This window comes from Rosa chinensis, chromosome 5 (genome assembly GCF_002994745.2).
Source record: "Rosa chinensis cultivar Old Blush chromosome 5, RchiOBHm-V2, whole genome shotgun sequence".
In the NCBI taxonomy this organism is placed as follows: Eukaryota; Viridiplantae; Streptophyta; class Magnoliopsida; order Rosales; family Rosaceae; genus Rosa; species Rosa chinensis.
In genome coordinates this window covers 717,501-730,271 of record NC_037092.1, presented here as the reverse complement: position 1 = coordinate 730,271, position 12,771 = coordinate 717,501, and the positions used below count along the sequence as shown (strand labels likewise).

At 39.5% G+C, this 12,771-nt stretch overlaps 3 protein-coding genes across 3 annotated transcripts; 2 read left to right on the top strand and 1 right to left on the bottom strand.

Annotated features, from left to right (window-relative positions):
• Positions 1–2,948: 2,948 nt before the first annotated feature.
• On the top strand, positions 2,949–5,786 carry LOC112201812 (tonoplast dicarboxylate transporter). Its single transcript, XM_024342731.2, has 6 exons — positions 2,949–3,534; positions 3,906–4,383; positions 4,485–4,528; positions 4,697–4,792; positions 4,923–5,436; positions 5,531–5,786. The coding sequence occupies exons 1-6, from the start codon at positions 3,109–3,111 to the stop codon at positions 5,566–5,568; spliced, it is 1,596 nt and encodes a 531-aa protein (XP_024198499.1). The 5' UTR covers positions 2,949–3,108; the 3' UTR covers positions 5,569–5,786.
• A 146-nt stretch (positions 5,787–5,932) lies between these two features.
• LOC112201811 (tonoplast dicarboxylate transporter) lies at positions 5,933–8,709 on the top strand. The gene is made up of 6 exons (XM_024342730.2): positions 5,933–6,656; positions 6,797–7,274; positions 7,353–7,396; positions 7,509–7,604; positions 7,682–8,195; positions 8,309–8,709. The coding sequence occupies exons 1-6, from the start codon at positions 6,138–6,140 to the stop codon at positions 8,344–8,346; spliced, it is 1,689 nt and encodes a 562-aa protein (XP_024198498.1). The 5' UTR covers positions 5,933–6,137; the 3' UTR covers positions 8,347–8,709.
• A 341-nt stretch (positions 8,710–9,050) lies between these two features.
• Positions 9,051–10,943, bottom strand: LOC112168190. Its single transcript, XM_040507437.1, has 2 exons — positions 9,948–10,943; positions 9,051–9,846 (listed from the first exon to the last, which is right to left on the bottom strand). The coding sequence occupies exons 1-2, from the start codon at positions 10,906–10,908 to the stop codon at positions 9,797–9,799; spliced, it is 1,011 nt and encodes a 336-aa protein (XP_040363371.1). The 5' UTR covers positions 10,909–10,943; the 3' UTR covers positions 9,051–9,796.
• Positions 10,944–12,771: the final 1,828 nt, after the last annotated feature.

Here is a 12,771-nt window from a genome sequence, read left to right as displayed (position 1 = left end):
TACCAAAAGTGTCATTGAGCACTCAGAATCACATGAAGCGGGCCTACGTTCTCATGGAAGTACTCAACAAGTCCGCTTCCAAGCTCCAATCACACACTGTGCCTAAAGCCCAATTGATATTGGTAATTAGAATCATTAGAATGGCAATAGAAGTGGGCCGTGTTTCGAATGAATGTTCAAATGTTGATGAGACCTTCTTTCCCTGGAAATATATATCAGAGTTCACGGTTTAGCCCTTTAAGCATCTATATATTCAGGAACTACAGAATTCAATTCTTCGAAGGCCGAACAAACATTCCTTAGTTTTCTGTAGTTAGTCTTCAGTACTCAAATGCTTTACGCAGTAGGCAAATTAAACTGTCGTTCCCGCCAACACCATAAGTTGCTAGAGTTGCTAGTCAGCATATTGTGTTTGATTGTTTGAAGGAACAAGTATGTACGGGCCAATGGGGCCATTAGCTGGTCTTCAACTCCCTTTTTCAACCTGAGGCTTTAACTTCGAACTACTCAAATCGATCCACTGCTACTGAAGCCAGCGATCTCATCATCCGCTTGGCGCTTCCTCTCTGGATACATAGATGGTGTGATTGCAAAACCCTAACCCTAATTGATGCAGGCAGTGCGTGTGTGAGGAGAGATAAGGTAGTCATCTTTTTCAGGTAGAGTTTACAATTCTTTTTTGGTTTATTGTTTACCTTTTCTTAGGCTTCTGTGTGCTGTTTGGGATTTGGGTTTTGTATTTTTTTCGTTTCTGTGTTTCGAGTTAACCATACGACATTCGAGGGTTCGAGTAATATTGGTCATTATTGATTCGAATCTAGACCAGTTCATCTCCTTTTTATGCGACCAAAGCCATCAAGCTAGAGGTAAGCAATGAGATCATTTCTCCTTCTCCTATATCGTTTAGCTGGCTGTACGTACGTAACTTGTAGCAAGTTTGGTGCAGATGAATCGTTTTCTGTAAAACCATGATGACGAGGATTAAAATGTTTCTCTAGCTTTCATTTTCAAGTCAGAGTGTATCATAAGAAAAGACCCACAGAGTCATTAATGTCCAGCTAAGCTAGCAAGTCAGAATTGTTTATGTACTTTAGAACAGAGGACGAAGCTTCCCCAAGTCACACAGATTCAAGCTATTTTTGTCTCTGGTGGTGAATGAATCAACTAACTGATGCCTGAAAAATAATAAGAACAAAGATTTGCCTATTATTTCACATGGCTGATTCACAAGGTATGCCTATGAGTCTGAAAAAAGGTGTTGAATTCATCTATCATTTTCTCTCCAACGCATATTGCTACTAGGACGGTATTACTCACCAAAAAAATTATGATCCGTTTGACATTGTTTAAAAAAAATAAAATTGAAAGAGTAGCTTTTTTTTTTTAGAATGAAAATTGAAAAAGTAGCTATTAACACTCGAGTATGTAAAATCTGTTGAAATTAGAAAGAGCTTTATAAGAAAGCACATATTCTTATTGTTACAATTCTAACATGCGCGCACCTTCATTAATCATCAAAAAATTGCTCCTTCAACTGCTTGAAGTTACATTTAACCATTTTTTTTTGGTCAACTGGCGGTTTTAATAAAATATATTTGATAGTTCTAAAAGCATGTTAAACAAGGTCCGTAATGAGGTTTCCTAACATTACTCTTTTGATACTCAAATCCATTAGCATCACATGATGATTGACTGGTGTCACATGATAATTGCCACATATCCCACGCCCATGTGAGATGTATGTACCAGTAGTTAGAGAAGAATGGACTTGCGCCCATGTTTGTGTATTGTTATTAATTCGTGCATCACTTTCATGTACAGAATCTGCATTATTGCACAAGATGATTGTGTTCTTAGTCCCACACGTTCCTCTTTCTCTAAGATGTAGCCTTGGCCAAATTCGAGTGCAATGATAATGCATCCACCAACCACTCAACAAAAAAGAAGAGCCATACAGAATGGATCGACTGCATATATATTATTGCTCTATGAAATGACGATTTTGTCTTCTGACAGAGACACCAAGTTTGGCGATAACCAGGTGTTTATATGATGATCCAATCCTAACCAGTGATCATATTAGTAAAAGGAATTAGAAGTATGTTAATGACTTCGATAATATATTAATATTACATACAAGACAGGAGGCCAGGAGGAAGATAATTGATTCCATTGGTTTGAATTTTCAAGTGAATTATTTGAGGTCCACGGGGCCATCCTTTTAGGTTTTATATGAATTATTTGGAGAGACGTCCCATTCGACAGGAACTAAATCAACAGATTATGCATAGTTGCTTACCTGTTAACTCAATCTTGAGCCAGATAATCGATTATTGCAGCCCGCCACTTGTATAGACACGTCATCTTAAATACATGCTAATTATATTGACATATCCACATTTGATATAAAAAAAACATATTTTGAATCCATGTAAGACACGTCATCTTAAATCCATGCTAATCATATCGACATAGCCATATTTGATATATATAAAAAAAAAACCATGTTTTGAAGCATGTAAGTTGTTGAAGTTTCACACCACTATACTCACTTTCATTAGTTAGATAACTTAATATACGAAGAATTGAGATCAAAACTTGAAACTTACATCAATTTACTCATACTTCTTAACACTAGATGGATGCAAAAGCCACGGCTAATTTCTTGATTACCAAGTAATTAGAAAATCATTCCTGATGTAGAGCGTAACTTGCCAAAGTTAGTATCATCTAATCCCATGTTTGAGGAAGAAATAAGAAAATAAAAGGGATGAGGAAAAGAAAAAAACAGTGGTTCTTTTGTGCCCATGTGGCACTGTTTGTGGACTATTGGCCCTACCAAAATGGAGTGAAAGACTGTCCAAAGGAGAAAATGTCATTCTTGGCCACGTTCCTGGATATAATTTCTACAACCCAGAGCACATAAATGACATTTATTAGTAGCAATCATCCAGAATAATCAAAGAATTGAGTCATTTGAAGTTTTGAACAATTCTTTAAAAGCAAAGAGAACTTGTCTACTACTTCTATCTAATCCCTCACCACCAATAATTAAAGTATAAAACCAAACCATCTCTTCTCGATCTCATTCCATCACGCTAACAAGTAATGGAGGATCACAATACGATCTCCGATGACCCGAAAACCCCACTTCTCCCAGTTCACGACCAAATCCACCGATCACAGAGCTTTCATTCAGCTCTGAAATCCATCCTCACACCCAAGAACTTCTACGTAGTCTTAGGACCTCTTCTGTGCGCAATCATATGCGTTTTTGTGAAGATAGAGGGGCCGGTGAGTAGCAGGAACATGCTGGCAGTGCTGGCTTGGGTTTTCGCTTGGTGGCTGACGGAGGCCGTGCCGATGCCTATAACCTCCATGGCTCCTCTCTTCCTCTTCCCACTTTTCGGAATCGCTTCGGCTGATGATGTTGCTCACTCTTACATGGACGATATCATAGCTCTTGTTCTCGGCAGCTTCATTTTGGCCCTAGCTGTTGAGCATTACAACGTTCACAGAAGACTGGCCTTGAATGTGAGTTTCCAACCTTCATTTTCTCTCTGTTTTGGGGTTTTTCAGCATTAACCTAATAGATCAAAGCAAAAGAGTTTTCATTTCCGTGAAAAATTCTCAAAGAATTATGAGAATCGGACATGATTGTATACTTCGTGTCATTTTCTTTGCATTTTAGTTTGGATATAAGTGCGTGTTCTTTAGCTAGGATAGAATGCCAACGAAGCGATGCATGACAAGGTCATTAATCAACGTCATTAGCAAAAGATAAGATTAACCATTTTGAATTCTTAATTATGGTGTTAAACAACATAGTTCCTTCAATTATTTTTGTTTTTGTTTTTGGTCTTGGACTAATTATTTGAGTGAATTATGAATATGGGTCCACACAGATTACAATACTCTTCTGCGGGGATCCACTGAATCCTCCCCTGCTCCTCCTTGGGATTTGCGCCACGACAGCGTTTGTGAGCATGTGGATGCACAACGTGTCAGCTGCGGTGATGATGATGCCGATGGCGACCGGAATCCTGCATCGTTTTCCGGTGGGTCCGGACCAGTCCGTTGTGTCGAGCAAGTTCTGCAGAGCTGTGGTTCTGGGGGTGACGTACTCTACAGCCATTGGCGGGATGAGTACTCTTACGGGGACAGGTGTCAATCTGATATTGGTTGGAATGTGGAAGAGCTATTTTCCAGAAGAGGAGCCGATCAGCTTCAGTACTTGGTTTCTTTTTGGGTTTCCTATGGCTTTGTTGATTTTCTTGGCCTTGTGGATCATACTTTGCTGCTTGTATTGCTCCAAAAGTTCAGGCCCTGCTCTCTCTGGTTATTTGGATAAAGCCCATTTGAAGAGGGAGCTTGAAATGTTAGGTATCATACCCTTCAATTAGTGTTCTTTTCATTGAAGTAGCTATATAACCTTGTGTTGTTGTTGTTTTCAATCGACTTATAAGTAGTGTTCATGTGTTTAGGTCCAATGTCTTTTGCTGAGAAGATGATATTGGCCGTGTTTTCGGTATGTAATTACATATAGTTTGAGGTTTTGAGTGGGTTGACCAAAGTCTTTTTATTTATTATGGTTGTATACAATTATGTGTTTATTTGTCTAATTTTTAAGAGTTAGTTATTCTATAAAAACGGGTGAAATAGAATAACTAGAACCATGCTACGATTCTTTGTGCAGATGTTGATAGTTTTGTGGATGACAAGAAGCATTACAGACGAGATTCCCGGCTGGGGAGCCCTCTTCAACGGGCGTGCCGGTGATGGAACTGCCAGTGTGAGTATTGGCCCGTAATGATATTGTTTTCTTTATCACCGTCATATGTAAACATAGTCTTTTCACCTTTTGTTATTGAAGTTCAATTAGAAATTGAAGTGTGACTTGGAAGTTGAAACCTGTAATGTAGGTTATGATGGCAACATTGTTGTTCATTATTCCTAACAAGAAGCAAAAAGGTGAGAAGTTGATGGACTGGAACAAATGCAAGAAGCTACCATGGAACATTGTGTTGTTACTAGGTGCTGGTTTCGCCATAGCTGATGGGGTTCGAACTAGTGGCCTCGCAGAGATACTATCCGAAGCCTTGGATTTCTTGGAACAAGTCCCCTACTTGGCAATTGCACCAGCTGTGTGTCTCATTAGTAGTACCATCACTGAGTTAATTACATCAAACAATGCCACTACCACACTTGTTATCCCTCTCCTAATTCAAATAGCGAAAAGTATGAATGTGCATCCGCTGCTTCTTATGATTCCAGGAGCCGTCGGGGCCCAATTTGCTTTCTTGCTTCCGACTGGAACCCCTTCGAATACAGTAGGGTTCACCACTGGCCACATTGAAATCAAAGATATGATCAAGGTTGGCTTGCCATTAAAGATTGCCGGAACTGCGGTGCTCACACTTTTGATGCCTACACTAGGTAACATTCCTATTTCTTCTCTCTACCACCTTATCTCTAGTAGTTGTACATGATTTTGTATCAATATGTGATTCCCCAATTTTGGCTATTACAGGAACTTATGTATTTGGGACAAATGAACCAGTTCAATGATGCTCTGTTGGGTCTTGGTACAGAGGAGTTAATGTATATAGCTACTATAGCTACGAGTATACAGATACTGAAGAAAAGGAAAGAAGGGGCAAGTGGGCAACAGCTTACATTGCTTCTCCCACATTCTCCGTTATTTTTTGCATTACTTCATTGGTTGCACTATTCTGTGTATTTTCGATTTCTCACCTTACATATAATAATTTCCAATTTGTTGAGTCTCTCTATTTCTTTCGGGCCCCTCAATATCATTCTTATGCATTATCATGACTTGATGAGTTGATGACCATGCTGAAAATTTTCTCCAAAAGCATTATTAGAACTAAAATTGGAAATGTAATTCCATACAATTAATGCCACATTTTTTCCCATATGATTTTGTTTCTTGAAGAAATCTATTTGCCTTTCCTAAAAAACCATTACCTGCACTTTCGCACAGGAATGAGGGAATGCAACAGAGGAGCGCAAACGACGCTCCCCTATACAATGCTACAGTGTATAATAATCACACAGCCACAGAAAAATTTGATGTTCTTGGATATGAAGTTCATGACTCTTAGTACCCCAAGTTTATGTTTAACGCAGAATGGAACACTACAAAGCAAATTAAACAATACCATTTCCTCTCATCTCGTCACAATAAAACAATCAAGAAGAATAATCACATGGACAGTCCCACCACCCCTGAGAAAACCCCACTTCTCCCAGTTGAGGATAATTCAATCCAAAAATCAAAGAGCAGCTGCTTCTGTTCGTCATTGAAATCAGTTCTAACATCCAACAATCTCTCCATTCTCCTAGGACCTATTTTGAGCACCATTGTGTGCCTTTGTGTCAAGTTCGATGGCAATGTGACTAGCCGGAACATGCTCGCTGTGCTTTCTTGGATCTTCTCCTGGTGGCTCACAGAGGCTCTGCCTATGCCAATAACATCAATGTCTCCACTCTTTCTCTTCCCATTCTTCGGCATTACCTCCGCGGATGATGTTGCACACTTGTACATGAACGATGTCATTGCCCTTGTTCTTGGAAGCTTTATTTTGGCTCTTGCTGTTGAGCATTATAACATCCATAAAAGATTGGCCTTAAATGTCAGTACTACTTCCTTCCTGTTCTAAATGTTTGTTTTCTGTCTCGAAATAGTTTTTAACTTTAAGACATTTCATCGATCATCTTACTTTCTTTATTATTTCTAAATTATTTCTGATTTCAATTATGCATTACATAATAGATTACACTGTTATTCTGCGGAGATCCTCTGAATCCGCCATTGCTGCTTCTGGGAATATGTGCGACCACAGCTTTCGTTAGCATGTGGATGCACAACGTGGCAACGGCGGTGTTGATGGTGCCGGTAGCCACCGGAATCCTTCACCGCTTTCCGACGGGTCCCAACCAGCCGGTCGTTGTGGGAAAGTTTTGCAGAGCTGTGATTCTAGGGGTGATATACTCAACAAGCATAGGAGGGATGAGCACTCTCACTGGGACAGGTGTGAATCTCATATTGATCGGAATGTGGAAGAGCTATTTTCCAGAAGCAAAGCCGATTACATTCAGCACCTGGTTCCTTTTCGGGTTCCCTTCGGCTTTGTTGATGTTCTTCGCAATGTGGGCGATCCTTTGCTTCTTGTATTGCTCGAGAAGCTCGGGCCAGGCTCTCTCTTCTTATTTCGACAAGGACTATTTGAAGAAAGAGCTCGAGATGTTGGGTAAGACCCCTCAAACTATTAGTCATCGACAGATGTTTCTTGTGTCTCATTGCATTTCTTAAGTGGTTGATGTACCAGGTCCAATGGCTTTTGCTGAGAAGATGGTTTTGGCTTTGTTTTCGGTGAGAATCAAGAACGTTAGTCTTTTATAGTATTGATTATGTACAAAATATGTCCCAAATCTCTCTCTCTTTTTATTTATTTATTTATTTTTGTGTGTGTGCGCGCGCGCAGATGCTGATTTTCTTGTGGATGACAAGAAGCATAACAGATGATATTCCTGGCTGGGGAGTCCTCTTCAAAGGGCGTGCCGGCGATGGAACTGCTAGTGTGAGCATTAAGAGTAGGAGAGCAGTTTTGCCTTGATATTGACTTTGGTTTTGAAGTGTGACTTGTAAACAATGTAGGTTATGGTAGCAACTTTGTTGTTTATTGTTCCAAGCAGAAAGCAAAAGGGTGAGAAGTTGATGGACTGGAACAAATGCAAGCAGCTACCCTGGAACATCATATTGTTACTAGGTGCTGGTTTGGCCATAGCAGACGGAGTCCGATCAAGTGGCCTTGCAGATATATTGTCGAAAACATTGGATTTCTTGGAGGCAGTCCCATATTTAGCTATGGCACCTGCTGTGTGTCTCATAAGCAGTACCATCACTGAGTTGATTACATCCAACAATGCCACTGCGACGCTTATTGTGCCTCTCCTAATTCAGATGGCAAAAACTATACACGTGCATCCACTGCTTCTTATGGTTCCCGGAGGCATTGGTGCGCAGTTTGCTTTCTTGCTTCCCACATCAACCCCATCAAATACAGTTGGATTTGCTACCGGGCACGTTGAAATCCGAGATATGATCATGGTTGGTTTGGCATTAAAGATTGCTGGGATTGCTGTGCTTTCCGTTTTGATGCCTACACTAGGTAAGATTTCCTTTTCTGTTATCAGCCAACTCCTAACTAGATAAATCACTAGTTGTACATGACTTTGTATCCATGCCATTAGACTCATGACTGATTAGTTTTGGCTATTGCAGGAGCTTTTGTTTTCGGGACAAATGCACGAGTTGGATGACTTGAAAATGAATGTTATAGTGTCTTGCAAAAACTTGGGCACAAGAAAATGCATTGATGAAAAGCAACAGTGCAGATGGACAGGTGAGGAAGTAGACTTTCAGAAACTGTACGCGGTTGCAAAAATAGCAAGGAGTACTGAAATGGCATGCAAAACTAGCAGTCTAGCACAAACCACAATTATAGAAAATCTAAAGTAATAAAAATTAAACAAGCATCAAAATTCATCTACAGCTTGTTTAGACAATTATTAAGTTCATATTTAATCCTCAAAATTCATCTACATTATTGGATCTAAGAGTTCAACGTTTTTTCTTGGGGGAAATGAATCGATCAATCCTCAAGGAGAGAGATCAATTATCAATCCTCAACTTCTTGCTGTTAATGTACATTACTACCTCAAAATAAAACCGTTAGATGGGTAAATTCTCATCAGCGCACATTTCCTTCAACAATCTCTCAAACTGATGATCTGCACTGTGCTGCAAGAGAATATGTTGGGCTAAATTCCCTTCAAAGCTCTTGTTTGAAGAAAATCAAGTATACATTAGAAATTAATATGATTGTCGAGACATCAAATATGATTGTCGATACATCCACACACTTCCATAAAACAAAATTTTCAATGAAACTCAATAACGGAATATGAGATGGAAGCTACAAACAAATCAAAAAGACATACTTCAGTTCCATGTACAACAACTGTAAAACTGAAAACACGTGAATGCATCCTGTCATTACACTGGCTACTGGTTAAGTTTATTTAAAACAAGGGAAGCTGACATGGTTTTCATCCTCAACATCAACATGCTACAAATATGAAATTGCTGTATCTGGACATTTCATCACTACATTTGATATGGCTCTAGTCTTGCTTATATCCCTTGGTGGATCTTCTAATACTGAAGGTCTTATGATGCTTCTTCTGCGTGTTGTTTTTGTTATCCGCTTATGGAATATCACTTTGTTGAGAGACGTTTCCCTGGCTTAAGTTTTCTGTGCACTTCTCTTTCATAGAACTCACATTTAGAATCCACATATTCTTCTGTTGCATACCAGACAAATCACTAGGTTCAGTATTCTTCCTTCTGTTATCGATTTCCAAATCACGTACATCATGAATCAAAATACTGGAGGGCAAAGAAGCAGGATCTAGCTCAAAGGATCCTGAGGGAACACCATATCCTTCATGACCAGTCATCTTGAAAGAGGGAATTCGATGAGAAAATCTATAAAGCTCATCAGGTGGTACTTGAAACCCATGCTGCTCGGTTTGCTGAAATAAACTAACAAATCCTTTTACTTTGGCTAAATAAGAAACTCCAATTCCATCACCTTCCACATAATCTGACAAGACTTCAACAAATTCATATTTGTAAGATACGTGCTTTTCCGGCTCAGAACTCCACCCAATATCCCAATTCTGGTAGATGGCCCAAGTTTCTCCCTTCCTAGGATATACCAAAACAGAGCCTGTAAGACTCCCTGTTGTGGCGTGCATCTGATGAGAAAACATAAGGTGATCAGTAATTTCTGCAGAGTCTCCAAGTCTGAACTTACCGCAAGCAACTGGCAACTCCTTTTCACACCAATCAATCTCACCTTGGTCATCTGGATCCGCGTCCAGCCAGCTGACTTTCAGCTTAAATCCAGGGGTGAGGACCTTCTTGACAATAGCATAGAATCTGGGCATGCCATCTGCTGTATCATAAAGAGCCCATGTTTGATTAGCTTGACAAAGATTTGCCAACATGTCTGCATCAACTACAAACTTATGAAATTGAGGATCAGGAACCTCAATGCTCTCCAGAGTGGCTACATTTGCTGCAGAACTGACATCAGCTTTGAAGTTGCTTTCCTCTTTATCTAGCATGGTGGCTTCCTTTGCTTTTAACTCAAATTCTTCTGTTTTCCTCTTCTTGTTTGGAAAATTTTTATCCAGAGGGAAACTAACATTTTCTCTTGCCTCTTTCTTATGTACACCAGCAGCTCCAATATTCCTCTTCTTCTCAGCGACACCAGAAGATTGACCCTTCCTCAAACTTTTGAAGGTTCCATCTCCGTCTTGAAATCTTGTGATATTTCCCTTTTTACTTCCACCACTACTTTCTGAGGCTAAGTTTGATGGACCCTGTTTTGGAGGCTCCACAGTATTCGAAAATTGATTCCTGAAAAATTCTGGATGAACATCGTTCTTCAATTCATGAGCCTCAAATGCTTTCTGACATATTTGACAACAAAGCAATCGACCCAGAGTATCACTGTAGTATTGAAATTTTGCGCAACAAAAGGAGCACTGTGTCCAGAATGTGTTTGGGGGGTCCTGTGGACACTGTTTTGGAGGCTCTTTATGGTTTGGACATTGATTCCTGAGAGCTTCTGCATCAACATCTTCTAACAATTCACGAGCTTGAAATGTGTTATGGCATATTTGACAACGGAGCAACCGATCCAGAAACTCCGTGTAGTATTGCAGTTTTGCCCAACAAATGGGACACTGTGTCCAGAATGTGCTTGGTTTCTCCTGAATTTCTGTATCAACACCGCTCCCTTTGCGCCCCATAGATGATTCAGAAATGAAAAGGTTCCTTAGTTTCTCTCACGAGTGTCACCTTCAGAATATACACACATCTCACGCGAGTTCATTCATTCAAAATTTTCATCTGCATGTATACAAACTAAGCAAGTAAAGTAAATTATTCCCAACAGCTAGATACTTATCTAAATAACAGGAAGCAATAGATTTACCTGCCATTTAGTATCAAAACTATCTGATGGAAAGACAATGTTATTATAATATGAGAGCAACAACCTGGCTTCTCCCTTCCAAAATGTTCAGCAGAGCTCCATCCTCAGATCCACCCAAAAGGCCAAAACTACAGGAGGTCAACCCCCCGATCTTAAACCAGCTGCAGCCCGGATAAACACTCGAGGAATCAGAAATAATTGACCGTTTGGACATATGTATACATGTAACACGTATAAATGTACTTTTCAAACACAATTTATTTACACAATTTAATATGTATGCAGTGGGAGAAAATTTCATATAATCTCACCTCTCTTGAAAGCACCTGCTGTAACCGATCCAGGATAAAATCTTATTCAAAAACACTGAAAACTAGAAGCAGAACTACTAAAGAGAGTGTCACTCCCATAAGTTCTCACATAGACGTGACGAAGTGTCAAGAATTTGTTACCAAAATTCCAATTTTGTAATATATGCCCATTTTGGTTTGCCATTTAGGGAATTTTCCCAGATCAAACTGAAAGAGAAATAGCATACCACATTAATAACAAAGTTCTTCCAAACGTGAATTTTAAATAGATCGAAAAGACCCAGATATCATATTTAATCCATCCACTCACTAATTAATCCAACATTTATGAACAAAACACTTCTCGATACCTTATTTAATTCCCATATCATTTTAATAAAGTGAGTCAATTTATAGAGAAGTTTCAGCATGCTAATAAGGAAGCGAAGGCAGACAACCAAACAAGCAGAGGCGTACGTTCGGGTAAATTACCAGGAAGCGAAGGGCAATTACGTAATTACGCATATGTCCAATGGAAATCTAGGAATCTTGCCGACGAGGTCACAAGGAATTGCGCACAGAGAGAGAGAGAGAGAGAGAGAGTGAGAGAGGACGAAGAAGAAGAAGAGCTTACTGGTGACGGATGTGAGGGCTTTCTTTCGCTTTGAGAGAGAGACACTGAGAGAGCGGAAGAGAAAGTGAACCAAAAATTTGGAGGCAGAGCGGAGGAATGGGAAAGTCCTCAGTTTCTCTGAAATTGCAATTTTAAGCTCCAAAATTCTGATTTAGTGTCTCTTCTCTTTTTGAGGTTTTTTTGTAACTTTTGCACTGGGGGCTTGTTACGCCTATGTGTTCACTCTAATGTAGGGGTCGTCAACGGGCCGGGCCGGGCCATTCATAGCGGGCTTGGGCCGGGCCTTGCTATATTTTTAAATAATTGCGGGCCGGGCCGGGCCGGGCTTTATTAAAAATCAAAGGATCCAAGCCCGTCCATATAAAGCGGGCCTTGCGGGCTTTTTCGGGCCGGGCCGGGCTTGGCCTTGCGGGCTTTTTTGGGCCTGGCCTTGCGGGCTTTATTTATAAATAAATATTTAAAGACACAAGTATTTTTTTTTTAATCAAGCTTTGGAAATTCAATGGATAATGATCAAATACAACCAAAGATAACATATCTATATAACTATATTGTACCCAAAAAAATCTATATTTATATATAGATACTAATTTATTGATAAATAAATTTTTAAAGACACTAATTTTTTATAAATCTATATTTATACATCATACACTCCAAAGAGCAACCCCTATCAATTCAAAGAAAATGAAAAAACCGACCGTTGGATGAGTTTATTACAATAAATTATGAGTGTGGTAAAAAATTTAGCCAA